The sequence below is a fragment of the Enhydra lutris genome, unplaced genomic scaffold, assembly GCF_002288905.1.
Source record: "Enhydra lutris kenyoni isolate GAN:26980312 unplaced genomic scaffold, ASM228890v2 scaffoldscaffold31, whole genome shotgun sequence".
Lineage (NCBI taxonomy): Eukaryota > Metazoa > Chordata > Mammalia > Carnivora > Mustelidae > Enhydra > Enhydra lutris.
In genome coordinates, this window is record NW_019154115.1 from 17960916 (window position 1) to 17977288 (window position 16373).

Here is a 16373-nt window from a genome sequence, read left to right on the forward strand (position 1 = left end):
AATAATCAAGTTACACTTTAAAAATGAACTTTAAATAGATGATCTTTAGAAATCTTTCAATTCACCATTCTGAAATTTAAAAACAAACAAACAAACAAAAAACCCCACCACCACCAACCTAGGAATATATTTCTGGTATGCTCTAAGAAAACCTAAATTAAAAATCCACAACTGGAAACTGAGTATCCATCCTCTGTAACTTCAAATGTGTACTACCCTATAACCCTTCAGAAAAACTCACCTTTTCATTTTTCCTCCTGCTGATGATTCTGTCTAAGCCATTGAAAGCACCAGATGCCACAAACAGGATGTTTGTTGTATCAACTTGTACTGTTTCTCCACGTAACTTGCGGGAATTCTTTTCTGGAACATTAACTATCGTGCCTTCTAGTAGTTTTAATAACCCCTAAATAAAGAACAAATGACTTAGAATCATTGTGTAAGTATATCATTTATTTTACTTTAGAAAATGGGATTCAAAGGGGGAAAATAATACGTGGTTATGGTCAATGAGCATAATTAACGAAAACTCCCACATTTCTACAACTAACATGAAAATCTAATACACCATCCTATTAGTAATTTGTAAATTTCTTTGGAATAGTTACAGACTCCTGATGCACTCAAGAAATAGTCAATGTGAAAGGTTGCTTTTGATGGCAAAGACCTAATTATGACCTAAAGACAGAATTGACTCTGTAAGATGGTACCCAACCATGGTGGGTGGGAACATTCAAAATTTTAAAATAGTTGATCTGTCCTCCATATGAATTAAAATTAAACTTTTAGACTACCTATATTTTGAGATGCTTTTATAAAAAAATTACCTAGCACATTTTATGAGTGTGACCTCCCTATGTCTCAGTCAAAATAATGAAAGCAATTCTCCTTATCCTGTATTTTATATCATAATTAGTTACCAATAAAAAGTCAACTTGGCCACTTGATCATTAAGACTTCAATTATCATTCTACATAGAATGAAACACGATTTTATCCTATTATCTAAGTGAAAAGAATAAGATACATGTACATACTTCATTTATGTCTAGTTAGAACCAGAACTCTCAAGAGTCTTCTAGAAATGTTTAACTGGACCTCTAAAGAATAAAATCAGCAAAAGTCAAATTCCATTTTTTCTATCTTTTCAAGTATTTTTATTTTCTAAGAAAGGTAATTTGGTACTTAAAATAACCAACAGCTTTCTCTTGGGATCTGAACCACTTTAAAATGGTATGTGGAGTTTGGGGTGGGAGAAATAAAACAGAATCTAATTGAATGTGAAACCAAACGTACAATATTTGGGAGGTTGATGTATTCCCTTCCTTTTAGTGGGCTTGAACAAAATATTCAACTGCTTACTTGCTGAACGCCTTCTCCACCTACATCCCGTAACTGATGAATGCCTGGCACACTGCCAATCTTATCTACTTCATCCAGAAAGACAATTCCTATAATTTAAGGAGGATTCTATTTATAATATGAAAAAGATACACAAAAGATAACCTGTTTTAAAAGACTAGGTAGCTATAGAGAAAGGTTATTCAATCCTTCACCCTTAACATATACAAGAGCTTAACTTCATAAAAATACACTGCTCTCCCATTCATAATTTTGTGTAGATGTTTTATAATCCATTATATAGCGTATCACTTGGGTATGATAACCAATTCTCTGATGCTAGTTATCCACCCCACTAATGTTTTCAGGTTCTTCATTCTAGGAAGCTGTGATAGAGGTATAGTGGGGAAGCATGAGATGTATACAGTGCTGGTACTAGCAAAAGTTTAGATTCATCCTGCACCCTCCTTCGCTTGTCCTGGCACCGTCTCCTACCCCACCCCAGGATTAGGAGTCAATAGGGGAGTCGGAATAGGAAAAACAATAATAGCATTAAGGATCTAATGGAAGAGTAATTTGGCATGTTTTCACCCTGGTAGTCACCTTAACAACAATAAGACAAAGCAAACTTTGTGGCCCTTAGTATGCTAGAAAATGTTTAACATAGCTATCATTATACAATTACAGAATTTTACTCCTTGACTCAAAAAACAAGAATTATAGTATTTCTTCATATTAGACTGCTTCCCCAATAGACTACATCTGGAGATAGATAGGCTATACTGAAAAACATACCTTGTTGTGCTTTTTCTACATTGTAATTGGCATCTTGGAGCAGTTTGGCAATCACAGATTCAATATCTTCACCTACATATCCAGCCTGAGTCAAAGTTGTACAGTCACAGATAGCAAAAGGGACATCAAGGCATTTAGCTAGAGTTTGTGCCAGTAGAGTTTTACCTACAAATAGAAAGAGCAACTAAAAGTTTACTAAAAATATGTTGATACACAATCTGTGTACAAAAATGTAAAATAAACTAAATCTAGTATATAATAAAAAATTACTTGTACATCTTTACTATTATTTAAATTTAATGGTATGTTATTTTTAATAACTCCCATTATTTTATTTAACTTCCATTAAGACATTAGGGAGTGGGGTGCCTGGGTGGCTCTGACAAGTTGGGCTTCTGATTCTTGATTTTGGCTGGGGTCATGATCTCAGGGTCCTGAGAGCTGGATCAAGACCATGTCAGGTCCTGCACTCAGTAAGGAGTCTTCCTGAGTACTCTCTTCCTCTCCGTCTGACCCTCCCCTGCTCACATGCACATGCATGCACTCTCCCTAAAATACATCAATCAATCTTTAAAAAAAAAAAAAAAAAGTGTTAAGGATTTGCATCAATTCCTCAAATTCAGCTTGAAGCCTATGCAGAAATACTGATAATGTATCCCTAAGGTTGGCCTTAGATTTTCTTCTCAAGAGCCAGGATCCCCAATCACAAGACATAGGTTACAGAATCATTTATACTCTATTTTTTTTTAAAGATTTTATTTATTTATTTGACAGACAGAGATCACAAGTAGGCAGAGAGGCAGGCAGAGAGAGAGAAGAGAAAGCAGGCTCCCTGGTGAGCAGAGGGCCCGATGTGGGGCTCGATCCCAGGACCCTGGGATCATGACATGAGCCGAAGGCAGAGGCTTTAACCCACTGAGCCACCCAGGCGCCCCAATACTCTATTTTTTTTAATAAGTAATTTTTTCAGAAAGTTATTTACCTGACCCAGTTGGTCCAAGCAGCAAAATATTACTCTTTTCAAGTTTTATGTCATCATGGGAAGAATCCAACACTTCACCTCCTCGTTTTTCCTGAGGTATTTGTTGATTTACCTGTTGCTGCATTGATGCTCCTAAAGCATTACCATGTGGACTAATTCCGGCGATCTGAAGCAATTCTGAAAGAATGCCAAAGAAATTATTAGAGCTTCATATGATTTTACTTGAAAAAATGTCCAATAGCCCTAAATCTAAGAGTGATCACATATTTAGAAAAACTTAAAATATTTTGACATTCTGTCTCACCTAAAAAGAAAGTAAACCTCAAATTAGTAACAAATGTACAACACACAATGACCTTGCAGGAAATCTCAAGCAAAGTAAACAGATTCTTTTCACCCTCCTTATTTATGTAAATCTGTATGAGGAATGCCCTTTCACTTATGGGAAGGCAGTGTAAGGGAAAAAGAATAGTGCTAGGTGTAACAAAGCTTTAGCTTTGGCCTTTGCATTGTATCTAAATAGCTATATGATCTTGGGCAAGTCATATAAACTTTGTTCTGTTTCCAAACCTATAAAATGTTAATAATACCAATCAATTTCAAGCACATGGTTGGAAAGTAGAATAAAATGCAATTGATCTGGAGGCACCTTAAAAAACAAGCAAATTATAGATTTTTTTCAGTACAAATGAAGTAGGACTATAGGGAAATGGAAAAACACTGAACACAGTAGAAGAACCAAGACTAAAATGGAGATATAAGAAATCTGGGTTCTAGTCTTTTTCTGTCACTGTGTAGTTGTAGGACCACAGCAATCACTTAACTTTACTGGGACTGCTTCCTTACCTATTAGGTGAAAATATCAAGACATGTGACTTCTAGTCTTCTTCACATCTAAAAATGATTCTGTGAGTCTACAGAGAAACCAAATATGGTAACACTCGTTGGCTCTATCTGAATTTGTGATTTTATAGGATCTTGATTGGCTCTCTTTACCCTCTTTATTAGAGACACAATGCTTAGCTAGATGGGAATGATACTGCTGATGAACTACCAGCTTATTAACTGGGTTCCTAAAAACAAACCAGCTTTGTTATCACTCTCTCAGCTTAAAGGAAAGAATTCCAAGAGTCTTTTCAATTATCCATATTTGTAAATCCATACTGCTCCTGGTTCTCAGCATCTGAGGCACCTGTGTTCATATCCCATTTATGTTTTCTGGATTTATTTTTAGTTTGTTTCTAATAAATGGGATAAGAATATTAGTACTTTCAGGACTCCTGGGCAGCTCAGGCAGTTAAGCATCTGCCTTCTGCTCAGGTCCTGATCCCGGGGTCCTGGGATTGAGTCCTGCATTGGGCTCCCTGCTCAGAGGGGAGCCTGCTTCTCTCCCTGCTCATGCTCTTTCTCTGACAAATAAATTAATAAAATCTTAAAAAAAAAAAAAAAAAAAAGTATCAGTACTTCCGGGGCACCAGGGTAACTCAGTTAAGAGGCCAACTCCTGATTTCAGCTCAGTCATCTCAGGGTCCTGGGATCCACCCCCACCTCAGGTTCTGTGCTCAGCAGGGAGTCTGCTTGAGGATTCGCTCTCCCTCTGCCTCCTCCCCACTCACATAAAAGCTCACACTCTAATAAATCTTTAAAAAAAAAAAAGTATCAGTACTTCCTAACGCATCATAATTTAAACAAACCAAAGGACAGATTTTCAGCAGATAAAACTATTATTATGGTCCTATTCCATCCAGCTGGCACTTTCAATTATCTTAGAAAGTAAACAGTTATTCTGACTAGCAAAATAAGAATTGGAGGGGCGCCTGGGTGGCTCATTCAGTAAAGTAGCTTGGTTTTGGCTCAGGTCATGATCTTGCAGTAGTAAGATCCAGCCACACATGGGGCTCTGCACTCACCAGGGTGTCTGTTTCAGATTTTCTCTCTCTCCCTCCCATTCTCTCTCAAATAAATAAATCTTTTTTTTTTTAAAGACAGAAATTCAATTAACCTTTTAATTAAATTGTGCTACATTTGAGAGTTAATTTTTAGTGAATAATTCACAATGCTGTGCCTCATCCTGATCCACATCAGGAAAACAAATGCTGTCTCCTACATGAATTTAGTTAGTTGTCCCTAGGTAAATGAAAATTTCTTCTTTTTATTTCAGCAAAATCTAGTTAGAAATTGTGAAAATATAGGATAGGGCTTTGGCCTGAGTGTAGGTTGGCCTAATGGGGAAAAATTATTTAGGTGAATAATTGGAACAAAACTGCAAAAAGCATATTAACTAGAGGGAAGTCACAGAATAAATGTATTTAATTTAAGCAATGATTTAAGTCAAAAACTGGTAAAGATTTTATTTATTTGAGAGAGAGCACACGCTTGCACAAGTCGGGTGAGGGGCAGAGGGCAAGAGAGAAACCGATGACCCTCACCCCGCCTCCGCTGAGCAGGTAGCCTGATGTGCAGCTTGACCCCAGAAGGCAGATGCTTAACTGACTGAGCCACCCAGGGACCCCAATTTAATTTAAAAAAAAATTTTTTTTAAAGATTTTATTTATTTATTTGACAGAGATCACAAGTAGTCAGAGAGAAAGACAGAGAAAGAGGAGGAAACATGCTCCCTGCTGAGCAGAGAGCCTGATGCAGGGCTCGATCCCAGCACCCTGGGATCATGACCTGAGCCGAAGGCAGAGGCTTAACCCACTGAGCCACCCAGGCGCCCTAATTTGAATTTTTAAAAAAGGAATAATTTAGGAGTGCCTAGGTGGCTCAGAAGGTTAAGTGCCTGCCTTCCACTTGGGTCATGATCCTGGGGTCCTAGGATCAAGCCCCCAGTCAGGCTCCCTGCCCAGCAGGCGGCCTGCTTCTCCATCTCCCTCTGCCATTACCCCTGCTTGTACTCTGTCAAATAAATAAAAATCTTTGAAAAAAGAAAACAAAGAGGAATAATTTAAATAGTACATGTTTGTCATTCCATTTTTTTTTTTTTTTTTTAGGATTTTATTTATTTGTCAGAGAGAGGGAGAGAGAGAAAGCACGAGCCAGGGGAAGGGCAGAGGGAGAAGCAGGCTCCGTGCTGAGCAGGGAGTCCAATGCAAGGCCTGATCCCAGAACCCTAGGATCATGACCTGAACAGAAAGCAGCCACTTAACCTACTGAGCCACCCAGGGGTCCATCATTCCATTTCATTAAAATATACTCCAGAGTAAACCTGAGCTAACTTTCCTGTCCTTTCAGTTAGTCTGTTTTTCTCTCAACGCAGGAGCAGTTCTCTATAATGAGTAAGCAGAGTATGGTTAGTTTCATGAAGCTCACTGGCAATGTGGCCCTGGACAAATTACTTCAAATTTCTGCATTTTAGTTTTCCTACCTATAAAGCGGGTCTGAAAATAATAATTTCTGTCTCACAGGTTTTAGGAAGATTAAATCAGTTAAAATATGTAAAATACTTAGAACTGTGCCTGGCAGAGTTTTATAAATGTTATAGAAGAATTTTCTATCAGTATTGCTATTTTCCTAATACTTAAGTATTTGTGTAACATAGCCCAAATGCAAGCCAACTGTTTCATCTGGTGCCCAAATGAAGAAAAATATGTTCCAATGATGGGAGAATCCATCAGTCTTACTGAGAGTAATATGTTGATCTCTGACATGTGATTTCTAAAAGAAACTTTAAAGAATATTTTGATTATGTATCATTTTGCCCTAATGCCCTGACTTTAGAACCTAACCCCCCCCCCCCCCCCCCGCCCAGGACAAGATGAAACTATACACGAAAATAAATTCTATTTAAGCTTTCAAAATATTACTTTCCCAAGTCATTCAATGTATATAATTACAAAATGCTTTTACCTAAGTTCTTTTGGTACTTGTTACCATTTAAGTTACATTAAATCACTACATGTATTTCTTTCAAACTATTCACTAAAGATTTTTCTTTATTCATACTAGTTTCACTAGCTATCTGTCCAAATTTACGAATGTAGTATATATACATATATTTTTTTCTTTTCTTTACTTATTTGAAAGACTGAGAAAGAGCACAACCGGGGGAGCTGCAGAGCGAGAGGGAGCCCAATGTGGGGCTTGATCCCAGGATCATGATGTAAGCCTAAGGCAGATGCTTCACTGACTGGGCTACCCAGGACCCCTTGAATATAGTACTGACAAAACAACTGACTATATTTTTGAATTAGAAAATGTAAATACATGGCCTTAAAGTTTTTTAGATCTTATAATCTTATATATAATCTAATTTTGCTGCATTGTATTTAAAGATTTTATTTATTTGAGAGATAGACAGCACGAGAGCAAGGTGAAGGGCAGAGGGAGAAACAAGACTCCCCACTGAGCAGGGAGCATGATCATGTGGTGCTCGATCCCAGAACTCCAGGATCATGACCCAAGCTGAAGGCAGACACTTAACCGACTGAGCCACGTAGGTGCTCCTCTACCATGTATGATATAATCATTATTTCCATACAATTCAAGTGTTACTAGAGACAATGCAATTTTATTACATGTAATAGCTCTTATGCCAGAGTTGATTAACTAGTTACGTTCTCATATATATACAGTATACTTTAAATAATAGATATATAAAATATCTTTGTTCAGGGGAGGGTAGGTGGCTCAGTCCACTAAGTATCTGACTTGATTTTGGCTCAGGTCATGATCTCAGGGTCAAAAGACTGACCCCCTCATCAGGCTCCGTGCTAGCTGTGGAGCCTGCTTGAGATTGTCTCTCCCTCTCTCTCTGCCCTCTCCCCAGGTCATTTGTGCTCTCTAAATTAATTAATTAATTTTTAAAATAATATATCTTGGTTCAAAGGCAAAAGTACCAAACGTATAAGTGAAAGGTGTTCACAGGGGTTTATCTATTATTTGTCCATTATTTTAATTACTGAAACAAAGGCTGTGTGAATCTTTTTATGAACCTTTACCATCTGTGCAGCAACTACATAGCCACCTCCAAAGGAATGGATGCAAGACATCAGAATGGCCATAATCCTTAAGGTCAGGTCCTTCTATACCCTCCATCAGACCATCTGATGCTTAGAGGGGCAATCCAGGGTTGGAAACAGTGAGTTAAGGCTTATTCATAATTTGCAAGGCTATCCAGGTTTCATAAACACACACACAAATAAAAACTGTTTCTGGTAAAGGAAAGCTAAAAGATAACCTGCCTCCCCTAAAATTTCTGGTACATATAAGCAGGCCAACTCTTATTGTATGGGGAAAAAAGATAAAATAGCAAGTTACAGATTAAAAAAAATACTATTCCTGTTAATATGCATGCAGGTCTATATTTATAGAGAAAAACTGTATGTATTTTATTTCTCTGCACTAAGCTTTAAGAAATATCACAACTGAAAAGATGTTTATGTTACAAATATCTGAAGTAACCCAACATACACAAACTACACAAATTAGCTATGAAAAACTGTTACAAGGTTATATATAAAAATATACCATGTATCATAAACATGTTCATATAACATACAATATCTTTCTTGGTAATACATGAGCAAATATAGGTCTACCATCGTTACTGCTGACATACTTCATTGAGTTAAATCTCAAAAGGAAGAATTATTACAGAGGAGGACCTGAGGAGAGGTCACTTACTTGTAAATCTGTACTCATCCTCCCGTCTTCTTATTTCTAACTCTAAGAAAGGACAACATGAAAATATGTATTTGTTTAGTTTAGAGGAACAAACAAGGAATATCTCACTTCTTGCCCTCTTTCAAATATACATAAGAATGTGTTCATTGTTTTTGTAGCTTTTCACAGTATGAAAGAATCTATACGTTACATCCTTTCTATATTAAAAAAAATCCAAATGTATTAACAATGGATGTCCAATTGCTAACATTCACACTTGTCAAATACTAAGGTGGTATTTAAAAAAGGGTACTAATTATTTAAGTCTTCAACAAAAGTTTAAATCCCTCATACCATAAACACACGATTTGCCTTCCCAACCTAGAATGGATTACCATTGATTTGCTGACTGAAGGGACCAGAAAAAATTCATTTTGTTTCATGACTAGACAGTGCTATTTGGATTCCATAAACATGAAGATTCCATGTCTTCCATTATTATGGCTTACACTTTCTAAAAATAAAAAACTGATACTACCATATAACTATCTTAGAGTAAGTTCAACAAGTGAACTGTGAGCCAATAAGTCACCAAAAATAATCAAAAGATATATTTTTATAATATGTAACTATTCAGAATTCCCTCAAATTATAAAATGATGACTTAAAGAATGTAAAATGATAGATTACAGGGGTGCCTGGGTGGCTCAGTCGTTTAAGCATCTGCCTTCAGCTTGGGTCGTAATCTCGGGTTCCTAGGATCAAGCCCCACATCTGGCTCCCTGCTCAGTGGGAAGTGTGCTTCTCCCTCTGCCCCTCCCTCCCCCTGCTTGTACTCTCTCTCTCAAATAAATAAAAAAAAAATATATTTAAAAATAAATAAATAAAATAAAATGATAGATCATAGGCCTAAGTAAGAAATCAGGGCTCCTCACCAATTAAAAATAAACACACCTTAAAAAATTTGCATTTTACTCTATTCGTAGTTTTTAAAATTATCATTCTATTAATATAACATATTATTATCTACAGTGAATTGAGATTATAAAATGTATTGGTATATTAGAATCTATTATTAATAAGAATTACGCAAATCTGCCTTATACTCTGCAGCTGGGCCCTAAAAATCAAAGAATGTGAGATAGGTTCTGTGATCTATCTTATTGTCTATCTTCTATATATCTCTATCTTCACATATCTCTATCATCTATCATCTATCTTCATATATCTATCATCTATCTTCATATATCTCTGACCAAGACACATGATGATTCAGTCATGAGGAATTAGTTGTGGTGAAGTCTACAATTCAAAGATGGTGTCTCAATCTCTACTCTTGTGACTTTCAAACATTTTTCACTGAGAAATACATTTTACTCTGTGACTCAAAACCCATGCAAATGTGACTGAAAAGTTTTATGAAAGAATATGTAACTACAAGTTAATGTATTCTGCTATTTTCTATTCACACCTATTAACTTAAAAAAAAAAAAAATGCTGTTGGTAATCTACCAGAATGATTTCATGATCCACTAATGGAAAGAGGCCTGCACTTTAAAAAATGCTGTACTATACTAAAAGCATTTTAGGACAAAAGCAAGGAGTTGCAAATAAGTATTTCCTCTAAGCACAGTAATCGCCATTTTGGTCAGTTATCAAAACACTAACCTCTAGGTGTTAATGATGTCTGCTTCTCAACCTCTGCTTGCTGTCTCAGATTAGCTGGGATATTGTTATATATTCTCTTATAATGATTGTACACAGCGACTGAAAGCACCTTCTTAGCAAATGACTGGCCAACAACATACTTGTCGAGGTAGTTATAAATCTGAAAAATGGTTATGAATTAATTACTATGAGCCATCACAAACACACACACATTAAGAAGTTATGCACTGAGCACATATGTTTATAGTTTTAAATTTGTACAAAGACTCATCAAAAACAAAATGCCAAGATATGGCCATAGGTTATGGCCATAGTGCATGATATCTATGTAACAATGATTCAGAGTCCCCAAACCTAAGCAGACAAAACACAATTCATTTGTTCTTTAGCTTAACAAAGTATCACTGTACTCTTCTAATGTTCTGTCAATTTCTATTCTGTACACAATGCCATTAATCCTAATCCTAATTTTTAAAAAGTTAATTATTAAAGTCACTTAGAATAACTACATATGCCACCATGGGTCTAACGATATCACCATTAGTGTGAAATCATTAAAATAAATCCTTTCTATACCTCTCTCAAACATAGGAATAATATTCTTCACAAAAATAACATATTATAAAACTACCATTTTCAAAAAAGCATTATATAACTAAAGCCATTACCAGCATGTGTATGTTTGAATATTCACAAACAGTTTTTTCTCAGGCATTAACTTTAAAGCTACTCATTTATCTAAATGGCAATCTAAAAAAATTTACTGTTGGAAACTAAAGCTCTGTCTCATACTTGGATATTGCTAACAACCTGGAACCTGGGGTTTACTAAATAGAAATTAACTGTTAATATTAACTTCCAAAAATAGTTAAATTACCTATTTTTGAACTCTGATGTCCAAAGTCTATACAAATCAGTGGAGGATATAAAGGTTAATAGCTATATTTTTCATTACACTATTTATTTTTACATGACAAATTCTTTAGTTGCTGACCGTATGCATTTTATTATAGTTTTTTAAAATCTTGATTCCTCACAAATTATACCCATGAATTATTAAATCTGCCACAGCACATTTGGAGGTAGAGATAAATGCACTGGTGTCTTAATACAGCAGAAAAAAGCTACACTGAGGCAGAGGGTAAGAAATAATCTAAGCAAGCAACTAGCCAATGGAGCGGGTGATACACTCTGCCATGTTTCATATGGCCAGATCACAATCTGAGACTCTTGGAAGGAGCCCCCACCACAAAAGCCATAGCACTATACAGGACATCCCTGGCACACAAGTCGTGAAAAAATTACTTGCTTCCACTGTTAGACTGAGGCTGCTTTATCATAAAGTAGACTAATTTACGGGGAGAAATTGCAGGCTGGTATTATTTAGGGGCCCAAACTAAGAAAAATAAATCCACAGCTGCTCCATTTTATGGATATAATTTTAGATTAATTTAGTATTAACACTATTTTAATAATAATCCAACTATATTTCATTGTTACTGAATGCCATAATCATGACAATGGACTCCATACCTAAATTCAAAGTATCAAAATTCAAGTATCAAAAAGAACTGAGCCAGATATAGTCCATATTAAGAATTTAAGACTGTTTAGGTACTAGTATTAAGATCCAATATAAACTAGGAGAGGAGAACAATGAAATGTTTTCAAGATAAAGTGCTTAAAGGACTAAGCTAAGACTTATACCTTCTTGGGGGGAGGAGGTGGTTTCTGTTGGAATGCCAATTTTACAGCTTCTGCTGCTGATTCAGGTTCTTTAATTATGCTTTTCTTTGAGTCTGCTTCAGATAGTACAACAAAAAAATGGTGACATTTTTCACACTTCACAAAACGGGTGGATGCTGTAAAAGGAAAGAAAGGTCAGCCAAGGAAAAATAATTTAAATAGTGTTTAACCTTACAGACTCATGGTAAATGAAAGCTATGTACTTTACAAAAAGTAATTCACTCCACTAGCCACAATAAACAACTTAGTTTATACCTAAGATAGATGATACAAATAGACGAGTTCAGTAAATCATTTTGTTGATTTTCCACTAGGTTCTTTCATTTTGTGATATACTTTATTAAGAGAAAAGATTGGCTAATGTTCTTTCAACTTCCATTCATTAAATTTAATTTAGAAAATAACCACTAGAAAAATATTAATCATTTATTTTACTGAAATACTTGAATAAAAAAATGTGAAAAGTATCACAAATAAATCTTCTATTTTTCTAAGATTTTCTTATGAAAAATTTCAAATATACACAGAAGTTAGAAGAGAGAAATCAATTTCAATCCCTAAAAACGTGAGAAAAACATATATATATATATATATATATATATATATATATATATATGTTCTTTAGGTTCTTTTCAAACCTATCAGCATTTTTAAAAAAATATTTTATTTATTTATTTGAGAGAGAGAGACAGTGAGACAGAGCATGAGCGAGGAGAAGGTCAGAGGGAGAAGCAGACTCCCCGTGAGCCGGGAGCCCGATGTGGGACTCAATCCCGGGACTCCAGGATCATGACCTGAGCTGAAGGCAGTCGCTCAACCAACTGAGCCACCCAGGTACCCCCATCAGCATTTTTAAAAACGACTTGGTAAATATATAAAACTGTTTCATGCCTTCCTTATTTTCATTTTTTAACAACTCCACTAGTTCCTATTTCTTTGACCTAAAAACCACTAAGAAACTAACAAAATAACATTCTCAATCATATTGACTTAAAGATAATCATACAGCTTTTGAAAACAACATAGGAACAATTAAAAGTGAGAGCAAAAATTTTTGAAAAATTAAAAAATAAAAGTGAGGGTGAAAGGGTTACCTCAGTATCAATGCATCAGCTATAGAATATCCTGTGTTAAGCCAAAGGTCATTTCTTTTTTCTCTCTCCTTCTAAAACACACCTATGGGATATAGGTATATGGACATATACTCTTATATCTTCTCCAAGCTTAACTCTACCAATGTAACCAGGGACCTTGGAAAGCACAGAAGAGACTCTCACACAGATTGCTAACAGATACAGAGCAAATGATACACAGGAATTAGTTATATGTTGGTAGGTCTGGGTAATACATTTTTATGTTACCTTTGTGTAATCTAACTAGATAGCTAAAACTGCAAAGAAAAATAATTTTTTAAAACCATGAGAATCTCTGAAGGGGTATGTGCACTCCAATGTTTATAGTAGCAATGTCTACAATAGCCAAAATATGGCAAGAGCCCAGATGTCCACTGACAGATGAATGGATAAAGATGTGGTATGTACACACACACACACACACACACACACACACACACACACACACAACTATTATTCAGCCAACAAAAAGAATGAAATCTTTTTTTTTTTTTTAAAGATTTTATTTATTTATTTGACAGAGATCACAAGTAGACAGACAGGCAGGCAGAGAGAGAGAGAAAGAGAGAGAGAGGGAAGCAGGCTCCCTGCTGAGCAGAGAGCCCAACGCGGGACTCGATCCCAGGACCCTGAGATCGTGACCTGAGCCAAAGGCAGCGGCTTAACCCACTGAGCCACCCAGGCGCCCAAAAGAATGAAATCTTGCCATTTGCAACGATGAGGGACAGAACTAGACGGTATTATGCTAAGCAAAATAAGTCAGTCAGAGAAAGACAAATATCGTATGATTTTACTCGTATGTAGAATTTAAGAAACAAAACAGATGAACATAGGGAAAGGGAAGGAAAAATAGGAGGAAAACAGAGGGAGGAAAACCATAAGAGACTCTTAACTATGAACGACCTGAGAGTTGCTGGAGGAGAGGTACATAGGGGGTATGGGGTAACTGGGTGATGGACATTAAGGAAGGCACTTGATGGAATGAGCACTGGGTGTCGTACGCAACTGATGAATTACTGATTTCACCCTCTGAAACTAATAATACAGTATATGTTAATTAAATGGAATTTAAATTAAAGAATTAAAAAAAATAAAACTATGAGAATCTCTCCTTTGGAAATACTGTAACTACCTACCCATAGATTACCAGAAAAACTATACTGGTAAGCACACCTATATCTTCGCAAAATAATCTAACTTAAATAAAAAAGACAATTCTGTATTTCAAAAATAAATCTGACTATTAAGTCAATCAATTTAATATTTATGTATATATTCTTAAACACAAGGTTAATCAAAATTACATTCTGGATAAATTCTAGCAGGAAATTTTATTTTATTTTATTTTTTATTTATTTACTTGAGAGAGAGAAGAAGAGCACAGAGAGAGGGGGAGATCCCTGGCTGGGATCCTGACCTGAGCTGAAGGTAGCCACTTAACTGACTAGTAACACCCAGGTGCCCCTAGCAGCAAATTTTAAACTAGAAGAGAGATCATCCATGTTTTCTATGTACTGATCACCTACAAATACTAAAGAAAAAGACCAAGCTATTCCAAGTACCTTGGATTCACACAAACCCCAATACATTATCATCATTCTCCACCAATGGGAAAGATAGTCAATGCCTTTACTTTAAAAGGAAGCATCACTTTACAGCTATTACTAATGGTAAACAAGTCAAGGATTAAAGGGCAGAGAAGCCTCTGATCTAGTTCAGGCTGAATGACAGGAATATCTGGCTTGCAAACACAAGAACAAAGTATTTCTCTAAAGAAATTAGGTCAAAGGGAAAGAGACTAAACAGATTGCACCCCTCTTTGCTTACTTTAGAAGGGTTGTTTACATCCTACTCGAATATCACAATATCAATTTTACAATGAAACATGTTCAACATATACCCACATACAATTTTATTTATCAAAATGCTATTTTGGAAAAAAAAATAGTAAGCACTGCAATGTTTATTTTTTACTCCTGAAGACAAGTGGCAAAATCTAATTTTGTTAAATTATCAGGGGATAAATAAACCACTTTCCTTTAAATGATTACTACAAGCATGCTACTATATTCCTTCATACGCAGAGTACTAATCCCAGTAGACACCCTTGTATAGTGTAACAAAAAGACAACCTCAGTAAAAACTTTCTCAGATTTGTTTAAATGAAAGTTCATGACTTTTAACAAGTTTCAGGGTCCAACAGGAAATCTCTAAACCAAACAGAAAAGTTTAATTCCTATTGTATAAGACATGTAAGTACCGTAAGCCTTCATAAAAACAACTAAAGATTCTACCTTAAATAAAAGTGGGGAAACTACGGGGCACCTGGGTGGCTCAGTGGGTTGGTGCCTCTGCCTTCGGCTCAGGTCATGATCCCAGGGTCCTGGGATCAAGCCCCGCATTGGGCTCTCTGCTCAGCGGGGAGCCTGCTTCCCCCTCTCTCTGCCTGCCTCTCTGCCTACTTGTGATCTCTGTCTGTCAAATAAATAAATAAAATCTTAAAAAAAAAAAAAGTGGGGAAACTTTACTTAAAAGGCAAAAAAACCTAAAGAACAGTATATATGAGTACTTATAATAAAAAATTCCTTAGATATGGGTACGCCTGGGTAGCTCAGTTGGTTAAGCGTCTGACTCTTGATTTCAGATCTCAGGGTCGTGAGATGGAGCCCTGGGTCAGGCTCCATTCTGAGGGTGGAGCCTGCTTAAAAGTCTTGCTCTCTCCTTCTCTCCCCTTGTGCTCTCTCTGCTCTCTCTTTCTCTCTAAAAAGAAAAAATCTTAGATACTATTATTTCAATTTCTGATGATTTTCTATGCATCATAATGCTACCTATAAAAATGGTATTTTAGGGGCGCCTGGGTGGCTCAGCGGGTTAAAGCCTCTGCCTTCGGCTTGGGTCATGATCCCAGGGTCCTGGGATCAAGCCCCGCGTCGGGCTCTCTGCTCAGCGGGGAGCCTGCTTCCCTTCCTCTCTCTGCCTGCCTCTCTGCCTACCTGTGATCTCTGTCTGTCAAATAAATAAATAAAATCTTTAAAAAAAAATGGTATTTTATTTCAACAAAGTCAAACAAGAGTAATACCGCAGTAAAAGAACATAAAAAATCAC

The 16373-nt window shown here is 36.1% G+C and overlaps 1 protein-coding gene across 2 annotated transcripts in view; it reads right to left on the reverse strand.

Annotated features, from left to right (window-relative positions):
- Window positions 1–16373, reverse strand: part of LOC111153328 (caseinolytic mitochondrial matrix peptidase chaperone subunit) — a 43986-nt gene that overhangs the window by 10290 nt on the left and 17323 nt on the right. The window contains exons 4-10 of one of the 2 annotated variants that reach the window (XM_022512292.1): window positions 12097–12251; window positions 10390–10549; window positions 8743–8784; window positions 3118–3294; window positions 2136–2300; window positions 1362–1450; window positions 242–406 (exon numbers count right to left, since the gene is read on the reverse strand). In XM_022512292.1, coding sequence (XP_022368000.1) covers window positions 242–406; window positions 1362–1450; window positions 2136–2300; window positions 3118–3294; window positions 8743–8784; window positions 10390–10549; window positions 12097–12251 — 953 coding nt within the window. The remainder of the gene's footprint in view (window positions 1–241; window positions 407–1361; window positions 1451–2135; window positions 2301–3117; window positions 3295–8742; window positions 8785–10389; window positions 10550–12096; window positions 12252–16373) is intronic. The other variant, XM_022512293.1, reaches the window with a different exon arrangement.